Consider the following 14,682-nt stretch of genomic DNA (forward strand, 5'->3'; position numbering starts at 1 on the left):
TTATTTCGATCCCTCCCCTGTTGTTTTCTAGAACTTCCATGATGACCTAGTACATTGTATAATGCTTTACTTGCAGATGGTTTACCTATTAAGATGCATGTGCTTGCTTGCATTGAGGTCAGGTCTTACATATTGATGAGCTGTTTTAAATTAACTAGGAGGTATGGGCGTATTGGGGAATGTGGCTTGCTGCTCTACTTTTTTTGTTAAACTTCCCACGATATATAATGAGTGTTTAGTGTACAATATATGGGACGTACAGTGATAGATGGTTATTTCAGTATATTCGAAATGACTTTTAGGTAACTCCTTTTTCCTCCCATCATCAACATTCATTAAGTTTATTTAATCTACAATATTTCATGAAATGCATTCAGAAAATGAAGAAGAAAAAAAAAACGAAAATAACCCGTGATAAAAAATATTGTCGGCGAATCATTTGTCGTAGTACTAGTATCATTTGTATTTGATGGGACACTTTTTGGGCGGAGCAAGTGTCGCTTCATGCGGAGCAAATGTAGGAGGGGCAAATGTCGTCTGAGCAAATGTCACCGGAGCAAGTGTGGCTTCATGCGGAGCAAATGTAGGAGGAGCAATTGTCGGCGGAGCAATTGTCAGCGGAGCAATTGTCGGCGGAGCATTTGTCACCGGAGCAATTGTCGCGTTTTGCGGAGCAATTGTCGGCGCAGCAAGTGTCGCTTCATGCGGAGCAAATGTAGGAGGGGCAAATGTCGTCAGAGCAAATGTCACCGGAGCAAGTGTCGCTTCATGCGGAGCAAATGTAGGAGGAGCAATTGTCGGCGGAACATCTGTCGGCGGAGCAATTGTCGGCGGAGCAAATGTCGTCGGAGCAAATGTCACGTACGGAGCAAGTATCGCTTCATGCGGAGCAAATGTCGGGGGAGCAATTGTCGGCGGAGCAAATGTCGGCGGAGCAACTGTCGTTCGAGGAGCATTTGTCACCGGAGCAATTGTCGCGTTTTGCAGAGCAATTGTCGGCGGAGCAATTGTCGGCGGAGCAAATGTCAGCGGAGCAATTGTCGGCGGAGCAATTGTCGGCGGAGCAAATGTCGGCGGAGCAATTGTCGGCGGAGCAATTGTCGGCGGAGCAATTGTCGGCGGAGCAAATGTCGGCGGAGCAAATGTCGGCGGAGCAAGTGTCGGTGGAGCATTTGACGTCGGAGCAAATGTCGCAGAGCAAATGTCGCGGAGCAATTGTCGGGTTTTGCGGAGTAAATGTCGGCGGAGCAATCGTCGGCGGAGCATGTGTCATGGAACCGCATTGAGAAGATTCCTTGGGGAAAAAATACTAGACCAAATTTTTTTATTGCAATGTACTTTAAAGGTACTATGTCCCTTTTGCAGCCAACCTCAAATTCTGTAGAACTTTGCAGGAATTATGAATATGTCATGTATATCCTATCTGTGAAATTTAAACATTAGCAGTGTCCTCATATTCAAATTATGCAAGGAAACCCGTTTACTTGCTAGACTTCACTGTCAGACACTATTGAGTGACTGACTGGCTTTTTTTCTTCTTTGGTAATAACATACATGAAAAGAGTTGTAAAGGGTACATGAGCATTTGTCTACATCAATAACCCACATCTTGTGATGGCCAAGATTAAACTGATTGAATCTTTGCGCAGCATAAAATGTATGACCATTCGGTACAATTGTCTGAAAATCAAGACTATTACTTTTGGGCTCTATAGCCCTAAAGTCAATTTGATAACTAATAGTGGTTATTTTCCCACTTGAAGACATTTTCAAGCCCCACCTTTTTTAGGGAAGTTCTAAATTAGTATTATCTTTCAAATGTAGTTGGAATTTAACTTTTTCATTTTTTTGGCCTGCAAATGGGACATAGTACCTTTAAGAATATAGCTTTGTACAAACTGCTCATATTTTCTTCTAGGAGTGTGTGTGGGGGTGGGTCACAGAAAGGGGGTAGGGTGCACATTCTGAACCCCTCCATCCATTGTCTTCATGATTCAGACTGAAAATCATGACTATCTTCTGGATCCAGAACTCATTTTATGTATCACTTGATCGATAGCCTGCATTATTTATGAACACACATCATGTCCTACACAACAAACTGCCCCCATCCCAAAATTACTCTTGATTTTAATGGGGGTGGGGGGGGGGGCTTCAATGGGGGGGGGGGGGGGGGAGGGGGGGTAGGGTGAAATTTCTGAACCACACCATGCGCTATGAACATGTTTACAATGGCAAATTATGTCTGTTACTTGCAACAGGTCATATTGTATGTATTATTTGACCTATATCCTATTTGACTTTGATATATTGGTTGCTAGGCATATTATCACCATAGCAACGGAAATTAAGCGATATATTTCATTAAAATATGATGAAAATGCATTATCTGACATCATACTTCCTATCAAAGTATTCATCTGCTTGGTGATAGCGTCTTTTTGTGACATATTCTATTTTTCAGTCACTATGTTACCGTTGCTAAGGAAAAGACAGCCCTTAGCAACCAAATTTGCCATTTTGTCTCATAACAAAGTGTCAACTTTAGAGCGCTATAACTTTTTAGTCAAAATAGCAATAGACTTGAAATTCGCACATGATATCAACCATGCTTCTAGACAGTTTTAAAGCAAGTTTCAAGTTAGTCAACATCATAATCGATTAAATATTGACAAATTTATGTACTTTGGCGCAAAAAATTGTAAAAAATGACATTTTTTGCTCAAAATTATTATGCAATCATCCCCAAACCTATTGAGTGAGGTATAATCTTGTGGGAAATTTAATTGTCTTTCATATGACGCCTTACACATCGTTTCTATTTTAATGAAGTGACGATAATGAGGAAAATCCGCACGCAAATTGTACACGATTTTCATTCACTACCGTCACTTCGTGAAAATAGGGACGACACAGTATAATGAGGTACTGTTAAAAGTAATCTCCATATTTGTAGAACAGTATTTATTCATGGCGGCCATGTTTTTCCAGTAGCATATCGCAAAGGTAGTCCACCTAGAAATTGTGCAGGGAGGTCCCCTGAACACGTTAATACCCAACAACGTTTTACAACATTCCATGTCTCACGAACCTGCTGTGCCCCCTGGGTATGAACATATAAACAATTTTCTGATGTATTTACTGTTCGTCAACTTCAAATTTCCATTTTTTTTAGTTCTGCTGTTTGAGGGTGTTATCTGGACTAAGATTCAATAACAATAACAATTTAACCTTATGTATTACAACTTACAAAGCAATTCCACGTGATATGGAAAGAACTTACAGAAATGTAGTCTTCCTTTTGTTTTGTACACAAATCAGAAATTTTCCATAAAGTCACAAAAGATTAAAGACTCTGTAATGATACAATTTTCATAAACTTTGTGTCAAAAGATGTGCACGACTTGAAGTAAAAAAATAAGTCAAAAAGTGGCTGGGCTTGAAATGACGGAAATTTAAATTAAAATCTTTGTACAGCTTCATGTGAAACTAATTCAATCATCTCCCTTACACAGCACAAAGTGAGTGGTTCTGTAACCATGTATTAATGACCACAGCCAATGAGAACGACAGCCCACAAGACGGAATAGAATTATCTAGATAGACGGCGCTATAGAAATGCCTATTATTATTATTATTATCTGAAAAGTTGTTAAAAGGTCCATGAGACCAACTACCCATGGACTGACAACCCACAAGACTGACATGTTGGTCTCGTTGGTGTTCTGACAACTATTTTTAGGGTTCAACAGACGAGCAGTATCAGTCTCATGGGCTGTTCGTCTACTGGGATGTCCTGCTATAAAATAACCCTATTTGTGCCAACAAGGAAGTGTCAAATTAGTGTTTGTTGGCTGCCTGCAAGAGCAATACATTATCGATGGCAGTAAAGGCCTTCATGCGGGCAGCCGACATGATTTCCTTCTTTTTCTCACCTGTCCGCTTCAGGACTAGACTGCCAGCAAGTAGTTCGCCAGAGAGGGACCCTAAGTCACTTCTGTCTAACTCCTCTGCTAGAAGAGCCCTGATGTCTGTGCCTGGAGACTGTTTGTCTCTCCATCTCGTGAAGACTGTCATCAATGCATCACTGGTATTTTGGCTACGTTCCTTGATTTGACCAAGCTCTGCAATGGAGATGTCCAGGTTAATGCCCACCTCTTTGTAGTGGCTAGGTTCAATTTGCTTGGACAGCTGTAAGAATTCCTTTTCACTGACAATCCTGTAATTAAAAACAAGAGTTTATCAAGCATCTCTTAAGTATCTCTTAAAGCCCTTCTTAAGTGTTTGGAGCCCCAAATTCACCACTATTTGAAGGCAAAATTTCACTTAAATTGTATCTTAACCACTTGACTGCTATATCCACGACATTTACGTTTTCTCGCTCTTGCACGCCTGTGCGTACCACGTATATGTACGGGCTTAGGGCATTGCACTTTCAAGACCGTAGCACTGCACAATGCCAAGCCTTACTGTGTAATTAGCACTGCAATGATGTTATACAGGTCTTGAACAGTAGATGGCGCTCTTCCAACAAAAACAAAAAAGTTTTTTTTTTTGTGTGTGTACAGTGTACAGTTTTTGTCAGGTTTTTGTACAGTACAAAAGTGCTGTAGCACAGGGGGTATGAACACGTTTTTAAGCCAATAGCAGTCAAGTGGATAATGTGAAAAAGAATGTCATTTAAGACACACATCTGCAAAGATTTCCCCCAAAAATGTGTTTGAAGACAAATATTGATAAAAAGAATACATAATATCGGTTTTCTGTTGTACACAGAAAACCTAAATTTTGTATTCTTCCATCAACATTCGACATTAACACATTTGTTTTTTAAATCCTTGCAGAAATGTGTATAAAATGACATCCCTTTTCACATTATGATACGATTTAAGTGAAATTTTGCCATCAAATTCTTGGGGCTCCCAACAATTTAGAGGGGCCTTAAGTGTCTCTTATTGTGTTGTAACCCCTACTGCATATTCTGGACAGGACTTGTGTAGTGACTCGAACTCGATAAGAAGAAGATTCATTAAAGCACCTTTCTCCATACTTTGTAAGTTTAGTTCAGTTCTTGATGAGCTTTTGGGCGAAACAGACTGTACAACTAACTACATGGAAGAATAAACTACTCCAGCCTACAAATATGTACACTAGCTCCTACAGCTGAGCACTGTTAGTACCTGCAGCTTCATGAGTATACATATCTGATTCTATAAAGCTACATGTACTGATGAGATTTATTCAAAGGTATATTGAAGTGTGCACACACAAGGCTTATACCTCATTAAGCAGTGCACTTGAATATATGGAAGAAAATTGGCATGCACGAATGTAGTGTTATGCTTAATGATAAGAAAAGTACTTTAATATCCCTACTGCTCATTACTGTTACAATAAAGAACTGGAAATAGTTTTAAATACATATATAGACTGACCTGTCTGGTCCAGGGTTGGTTTCAACATCACCAGATCTCACCAGGAGGATCATGAGCAGATAGAGAAGGCAGAATCCATCCATGGTGCAAGATGTTCTTCTCATTCGACAGAAACTCAGTCCGCTGGAAAGGTTCATGAATGATAACCCCAGCAAGACATGAGCAGATAGAGAAGGCAGAATCCATCCATGGTGCAAGATATCCTTCTCATTCGACAGAAACTCAGTCCGCTGGAAAGGTACATGAATGATAACCCCAGCAAGACATCCTGTAATTGACCAAAAAGGGGATTGATGCAGTTAATTATACAAATTGAAGTGAATTAAATTGAATTGAATTTATTTATTCACCACCATTGAAAACATTGAACACAAGATCATTAATATAAACATGACATGAGTTAAAATACATGTTCTACAGCGATATAATATAAATTAAAAGATAGTTATAAGTAAATTTAGTGTCAAGAGTAAAACAATAAATGACTATTTACAATGAGTAAATTACTCATATTAATGATAGTGACATACATGTACGTGTATGTACAATGTACAAAAAATGGTTCACTGTTTACACTTTTTCGCCCCTTATCCAAATATTTGCCTCCTGACTTGACTCTTTTGCAATTTAATACTGAATCTTATTCAAAGATAAAAGGGGATGACATGTGAAGATCTAGCTTATATCCAGGAAGGGAAGGGGGCGGGATGGGTGTCTCGATTTGTGCTGCAGAGAAACAAAATACACATGTAAAGGATTTATGAAATAAAGCTTCCGGTAATCAAATATCATATTGAGATTTTTTCATTGTGTATATGGTAGGGTGTAAATACAAAGGAATTCTTGGGAGCATCCCCCTCCCCCCCCCCCCCCACCACCCTCCGTGATGTAGTGCAATGTTTTTTTTTATTGTTGAAATATGTAAATTTTTACAATTCATAGCATCTGATATCACTACGGTCTCTATGTTAACTCCCATTATACACTATTAGTATTTCTTTGTATTTACACCCTACTCTTACAGTAAGCAGAAAAATCAAGGAGAATAGTGAAAGTTGAAACAAAAAAGGAAAGTGTGGGAGCTTTTGCATTTTTTAACTTCAAATTGTGCAATCTGATGCATTTATTTACATATAATAATGGTGCATTTTGGTGCTTGTCGTGCCATACCTCAGTGGAAATTATAGAATCTGAGTTACAATGTAACATGTCATGTTTACGGTTTCAAACATAATCAAATAATATTTACACAAACATGACACAAACTGACACTAATATACCATACTATATAGTGCCAATACAGTACGGTGTGCCCTTGACTTGCAGGGTGGGCCTGGCCTGACATATCCGAACGCTGCTGAAATTACTTCCGTAGTGCAGTGGCAAGCGACTTGAGTGCCGTTTTGCCAATATGCTAGGCGTGGCAGCCGTGGGGTGCATGTACTGCAAACGCTCACAAAATGACCCCTGGGTGACCGTATACTTACAGTAGAGTTACGAGGTTTATATATGTATCATATAGAAGACAATACTTCAATTTGATGGAAGAGCTTATAAATAGATATAAAATAAATCAAAATCTCTATAATCTTAAAGGGATTGGGTAACTTTGTCTCAGATTCTGAAACGAAATCCTGGATTTAGCTCATGCTGCATTGATAATCAAAACTTTAGGTCAGTCAGTACCACCATGACTTTTCTGATTATCAAGATATTTTATGAGTGAAATCGAAATTTAATTTGGCGTTTTCCTAACGGTTTTCATAACACTACAGTCCATTGGGGAAAATGAGTCGGTATGGTAAACCTGGTCACTCAAAGATATTTACTTTTAGATGCACTTCGTGATCATTTTGATGCACAATTTTTTTAACACAATGTACATGTATCTCAGATTTAACATTGTTAAACGATGCCTTTAATATTAAAGCAAGTTCGTAATTAGCCACTGGAGTCGTATGACGTCAATGTGTCATAGCTAGGTCACATCAGCATAATATCTCCAAACGCCCACAAGCTTGTGTGTTTAGCGTCTATACTATGGGATGTTGGGAAGAAGGAAACAAATCGTGTGATGCAATAAAACTTATGAAGTGCTACTGCGCGGATCGGATTGGAGCGAATGATGGTTTCCTATTTCACGAAAGTGTAGTTTCTGTGTACAACCTTGGCAGCTTGTGGGACGAGTGGATAAGTCACCGGACTGTGATCACAGGGTCTGCGGTTCAAGTCCCACCGCGGCACTAGTGTCCTTTGGCAAGACATGGATCTACATTTGCCACTCTCCACCCAGGTGTTAAATGAATACCCGGTAGGAATGCGAAAGCTAATGTTCTTAGATTAGCATTGTGCTTGTAAAAATGACGCCTGGCTGGAATGCTCCCCAGGGAGTGGAGAATGTGCATGCATACTTGTGTGCGGGTAAGCCGAATACGATGACCGGGGTAATAATATATATATCTGTAAAGCGCTTTGAGAGGGCCTTTGGTCCTGAAAAAGCGCTATATAAGAACTAGCTATTATTATTATTATTATCATGAAAATCAAAATTCCTTGTCAATACGGAGAAATTAGCTGAAAATACGACTCAATGACTGCGACATTGGGATTGTTTAATGCCACTACTTTATTTGTCTATAACATAGTCTATGATGGCCGACCATTGCCACGTCCTATATATGTTATCATGCAGGTGCGCGGCGCTCTTAAAATTACCTCATGGGGAATCCCCAAATTTAATGGCATTCCGGGTATGCGAATTATGCATTTGTAGGCTAGCATAGAAATGAATGGAATAGCTGAATGAGAACAAAGACATGTTTTGTTGTTGTTGTTGTCAGTGCAATTGTAAATACAATGCATGACATGAATACATATATATTTGTAATAGCACTTCCTCAGACAAGTTGCCTAGTATAGCACCATCTATTGCTATTCACTTGATATCAAACACTCAGAAGGCTACATGAACATGGTTGTGCTGAGTTCAAAAATCCCCTTTTTGCCAGCGCATCAAGGAGATTGAAGTCATAATATTGTCATTAAGTCAGGCAAAGAGGTTAGTTTTGTTCTATATTTAATGTATTTCTATGAATTGTCGAAACATAAAGTGTAAATTAGTGTGTGTGTTTTTAATTCATACTGAGAGATGTTGATGTTAGTATGTAATGTAATACATGCAAGCCTATGCTGTTATGATATATTATGTACATTTGATTTTATATTAAGAACAAGATAACAGTAAAGATACTGCTAATAATTTGAAGATATATTATGAGAGTGCTGAAGCACTAAGTAGAGATTTGGAATTTAGTATTGTCTGGTTCATTGTTTTAACAAGCTATAGTGAAGTCTAGTTAAGACACTTGTATTGTGAGTTTGTCTTTATGTAAAGCCATAATGCAGATGGACTAGAATAGTGACTGGGATTATGTTACAGGTTATGAAGATGAGTTTCTCAAAGAGACTGTGTTATTGCTATATTGACGATGCTATGATGTACTTGTATTTATGATTCTTTATCTGTGATTGGCACAGTTTTCACGGAATGAAACGGAATGAAACGGAATGAAACAAAATGAAATAGTTACTCAAATCATTAAAGTGTTGGTCACAACCCACCGTGCGTGTTTTTAGTCCGTACGGTTTCTGGGAGGCCACGGCCGTCACGTTTTTCTGAAAACATAGGGAGGGAGTGGCAAAGGCAGGGAGGGAGTACCGGCAACGCGCATCACACGTACTGGGGGTGAATCGGTAGCCTGAACCGCAGCCCGAACGCAGCGAAAGTTCCTCGTGCAGTGTGCTCCCGAATCCATTCGGAGGCGGTCTCACCACGTACGTATAACACAAAGTTTGTCCACATTTTTGCACGTAGACAGCACGCACTTGCAAGTACGGCGGGTTGTGACCACCGCAATAAAGCTACAGATTCCCGTAGAAGCCTTTGTTTAGACTTGAAAATTTGATATCGACCTCGCTGCAGCCACAGTTGTATTCGAGTATCTGCTATTGTGGTTATTGGTCACAATCTTAATTAATTTCGTCACATCTGATCTGCCAGTTTTATCTGCAATTTTTCCGATAGTTATTATATTCTTCATTATGTTTAAATTGGAATTTTATATGTTGTAAACAAATAGAAATTATGTGGAGCAAAGGTGTCCTGCTTCTCCAGCCAATAGGGACTTTTAGATTTGCACGTTGACATAGTGGACTGCTACTTGTGACGTCCTTCCAAGGAGTTACTACACTAGGAGTGGGGACTGGATTAGGATCAAACGACCCATCCTGTATGCCGCGCTCCCCAAGCGCCATTCCACTAAATGGATTAATGCCCCTGCCTGGTCGCACCGGGTCGTAAATAACATCACATAGCGCATGCGCAAGGTCGGAAGACGACTGATGACTATTCAGCGGCTGACTGAGTCGTTGCGAAATTTTTCCTCAAAAACTGGACAAAATAAAATATGTGCTCTTACCCCCACCCCCCCCCCCCCCCCACCTTTAAATTGTAAACATAAATGTAAACATCTAGGCATTACCATCGATAATATGCAGGGAGGTGCTCCCTGACATTACCAGTAATAATAATATTAATTTAATAATAATAATAGACTATTTAATTTGTATAGGTATAGCGCTTAATACAGATGTCTCTAAGCGCTTTACAAATATACTATTACCCACGGCCATTGGATCAATTATCATTAGACTATTTATATACAAATAGACCTAGATCTAATTGCATATTTGACAACACAATCAACATCATTAATCACCACAAAAGTCAAAGACAATCAATAGACATCACTAGAGTCTAGACATCACAATGGATTTGTAATTGTATTAGAACAGTTTGTTTAATAATCATTAAATATAATCCTAACTATCCGCCAAGCTTAGCGCTTATAATTATATGCATGTCATCTCATTCATGCCCTCCCGGCGGCCGGCCCAGCTAGCAGCTATAGTTCCTCAACTCGTCCAACACGCACAATAATACCTCCAGGTGAACTGAAACACACACCAATATATATTAGTGGACAATAGAAAATAGTGACACAGCAGATGTTAACAGGTTTCCAATAGGTCATCACAATAACAAGAACGGCCAAGATCGGTGGAGTCATACATCAAATAAAGAAGAAAATCTCATTTGTCTGCAAAAAAATGATTTTCATCTGGGGTAGTCTGGGTCTACCACTAATATTACATTGAAATATGAATATAAATGGAACAAAATAAGGACATTTTTCAACAATAATCAGGTCAAAACTCAGCTTGTCGTTTGCCGATTTTCGAGATCTTTGTACCAATCGAGAGCTGAATTCTTAGACTACCACGACATCAGAGTGTGTGTCGCATGTGATGAAGCTATCGACATGTGTATAGAGCTAGTCTAGATAAACCACCTATATATTATGACTGGACTGTCGATGTTTCCTCCTAGAGAGGGCCAGTTCAGCACGGCATCGCGCATGGGACATAAAAGTCCGGAGATCGAGACCAGGGTGACCTCGTTGCGTAAGAGGTCGTTTTGTTTTTCGTTGGACCCCCTAATCCCTCATAATCCCGCTCTGAGTGATAAGAAAAGCCCTAAGGGCAGAGTGTTCACTCCTAGTGTAGTAACTCCTTGGTCCTTCTAAGGCACTGTGAAGTCCTTTTATACCGCCAGTGCCTTAAAAGGACGTCACACGTAGCAGTCCACTTTGTCAACATGCAAATCTAAAAGTCCCTAATGACAAATTGTTTCCCTCCTTTCTGGGGGTATCTCTATTACTCATTTGGAGTACCCCCTATAGGGATTCCCATTGAATTGTTTCCCTCCTTTCTGTGGGTATTTCTATTACTCATTTGGAGTACCCCGTATAGGGATTCTCATTGATCTCTCTGGCTTTGCATGAGTGCATTTCTTTTGTGTACGTGCTGGCATCAGTGAATGCTTTTTATGTACGAAGTGCACCCTGATTTAACTTTTTTTGTTAAATTTTTGTAATCACTGTTACACATGCTGTTTATGATAAAAAAATCAATGCCGTCCATTTTTTCTTCAATTATCTCAAACCCTTTCAATTATAAGGTATGATATTGAAGTAGACAATCAAGTTGACTTGACACATAAAAATTAATAGCTTGGGCTTGTTCTCACCACTTGCTCTCGCGGAGATCAATGGAGACGAGGTTGAATAAGACTAGTATATGGTACTTAGTAGAAACCTAAACATTAGCTCAGTGCATTTACACTGTAACCAAAAATCATCAATTTTTTTCACATTCCGGTATTTCGACACCAAAAAAAATAATCAAAAAAAAAAAGAAATCCTACTCTGGAGAATGTTTTTTTTAAACGCCTGCTGGATGTCAACTGATATTTTGCAGTGTTAAAGGCACACTTCGGTAAGCTAAACAAGATAACGCCTTCTACACATGTAACCTCCTCACTTCAGTGATTTTAATGATACACATGCTCTACTCAGGGCACTGACGAAGCGAACATCGGTTACCGAAATTTCTTCCTTGTAATTCCTTGTCATTAGACATTTTTAGAACCCTAATCTGACCTTTTTTTCATAGTGCATATCATCATAATTAAATATAATTTTTTCTGAAGTTTCATGTCAATACACCCTTTCTCCACAGAATTAGGGGATTGTAAGTTTGAGGGTGTTTTCTCACACTTCACATTCAAGACCTAGATTTCATGCATACAAATTGTATAGATATGTGCGAATTCGAGGACGCTTCAACGGTTTTTTTATGTTTTTTTCTTTCCAGTAGTGTAATCATAGACAAAAAAAATCACTTATGGGATGCATCTCCCAGTCTCAATAAAATCATGTGGAACCTTAAATTCAATACGAAGAAAGCATTTCTTTCAGAGTACATTGTTTGATCTTTTCCCAGTGCTGAATTAATATTGATTATTATTTTCAATTTCCTATAAAATATCCATCACTATATTTTATAACTCCTGTATACTTATATAATTTGTTGGTGTCAGAGTTGTTTACATCTGCATATTTTTATTTTCATTTTCATTGTCATCATCAACATCATCCCCAACACTAGTTTTTGGTTTTAATTTTTGGTCATCACCACATGCCCCTCCCCCCGGCTTACCTTTCCCCCAAGCTATCACGCTATCAAGCAATAGCTTAATGTAATTAATATCCCATCTTTTTCTGCAACTTTCTAAATGAATAATACTTGGTATTGTTTTATCAGTTAAATTATGTTTTTGTTAAAAAATTATTTTGTATACAGTGCAGTGCGGCCCAGAAAAACGAAATCGAGAATTATCATAACTTAATCACGATTACAATTAACAAATGCCACATATTTGTAAAGCTTTGATCCTCCTCTTTCATTTGATGCATTTCATATGATGCATATTTCATGCATGAGTGATGAAAATAAATTTGAAGAAACGGTACCAAAAAGTCATTTGGCGGATGGTATCTGAATGTCAAAGAGAAAATCAAATTTCTAGAAAGTCCATTTTTTCCCTTTATATGACACCTCAATCAGTAAAGATGAGCTAGGAATAACAAAGATCTGTTTATTTAAATGCTTGCATTTCCATAAAATTTGTATTAAACAAATTCCCTTTCACTGGCTTGCTGGCTGCCTGCCGAAGCAACAAACAGAATTGACAAAAGACTTAACTCCGTTTCGTTGATGATCAGCCAAAGACAAAAAAGGTTTTGAATCAGCAGCTTTTTTCACCAAGACTACATCTGGTTCCACTCACACCAGAAAAGCAATACAAGGCATAGACCAAAAGCTTCAGTCTCTCTATATCGTCGGTTGTTCCACTGAGACTACGTCTGGCTCCACTAGACCTTCGATTATAGAGACTGAAGTTCGTCCTATGGGGACTGTACGGAACAATTGGTTCAGTTCGGCCGGACCGAGATGAATGAGATATGCAACAAGATTTTCACTCTTTACATCCTCATAAATGCTGCAATATTGCAATAATTAGAGTCTAGATCTAAATTAAAAAATTAAAAATAACATATTGGTCTATATAGCTTATTTTGACTTACGATCTATAGCTTGCTCATTTAGATCCTAAATTAATGATTAATCTGAGAAAGTCTCGTAGTCAAATAACTCCGTTGTCAGCCATCTTGGTTTTAGTTGATGAATATTCATTTTTTCTTTTCGAACGTCCAATAGCTACCGTACATACGTACGAGTCAGCCCGGCTTGACCAACGAACTCTCACGAAACGAGTGCTCTGATTGGACATTGGCTATGTTTTGATAGGTTGACCCAGAAAATATATCGGCCGCTGGGTCATGTCATTACTAGTTCGAGTGCATGAACGTACTGTTTCATTGTTCCGAGACGAAAATGGGATAACTCATATAGAGTAAGTCCGTAAATTTCTCATTTTAAAATAGTAAATAAAAATGTAATTACTCCAGATAGGAATATACAAATACATAGTATTTGTCTATCTGCTTAATATAGATCAGAAACGTAGATCTAAATAAAGAAAATTGGGGGAGAAAATGTCGTGTGCCAACATTACAAAAAGATGTCCAGAATTGGCTATAGATTACCCCCACACCGGTACGAGATCTCTGGCGTACCGTCTGTATATGGGGAATGTCAACAAATGTCAGTTTTATTAAAGAAATGACCCATATCAGACGGTTATTTCTGTCTATACAAGGCAAAGCAAAGACACCAAGTTACTAAGTTATAACAAGATATGAAGAGGAGGAATATTACTGGAGTTGCATGGAATTGGAAGCCCATATACACTCAAGTCAAGAACCTTCTTGCAGATTCTCTGGTAATTAAAGATAACATTAAATACATGTACAGTTTTAAGAAAGATATCCCCATACTTACCAGGTGGTAATTTTCTGTGGATACAGCTACATCGATTTTGGAAACCACTCGTTCGTTCGTCCGCATGCACAAGTACTGTATGTGTAGCGTTTATGGGGTGGTGGGAAGCCTGGAACAAATGCGTGTGATCAGATCTAGAGCGAACGCGGAATGGTGGTTTTCCTATTTCACGAAAGTCTCATTTCTGTCTACAGTCTGGGCATGTAGCTTGGATGATGAAAATCAAGGTTTACGTCAATGGTGAGAAATTAGCTGAAAATACTACGCAATGGCTGCGACATTTGGATCGTTGCGCACGTAATGCCACTACTTCACTTGTCTATGATGGCCACGGCCACGCCACGCCCTACATATATCGCGCGAGCGCGCGCGCTCTTATAAT

General features: G+C 38.8%; 1 protein-coding gene across 1 annotated transcript in view; it reads right to left on the reverse strand.

Annotated features, from left to right (window-relative positions):
* LOC100887979 overlaps positions 1–14,423 on the reverse strand; it is a 53,514-nt gene extending 39,091 nt beyond the window's left edge. Inside the window, exons 1-3 of the mRNA XM_030978012.1 lie at positions 14,301–14,423; positions 5,436–5,703; positions 3,936–4,219 (exon numbers count right to left, since the gene is read on the reverse strand). Of these exons, the coding sequence (XP_030833872.1) occupies positions 3,936–4,219; positions 5,436–5,572 (421 nt within the window). The 5' untranslated portion in view covers positions 5,573–5,703; positions 14,301–14,423. The remainder of the gene's footprint in view (positions 1–3,935; positions 4,220–5,435; positions 5,704–14,300) is intronic.
* Positions 14,424–14,682: the final 259 nt, after the last annotated feature.

Source organism: Strongylocentrotus purpuratus, unplaced genomic scaffold (genome assembly GCF_000002235.5).
Source record: "Strongylocentrotus purpuratus isolate Spur 01 unplaced genomic scaffold, Spur_5.0 spur5_scaffold_1, whole genome shotgun sequence".
Lineage (NCBI taxonomy): Eukaryota > Metazoa > Echinodermata > Echinoidea > Camarodonta > Strongylocentrotidae > Strongylocentrotus > Strongylocentrotus purpuratus.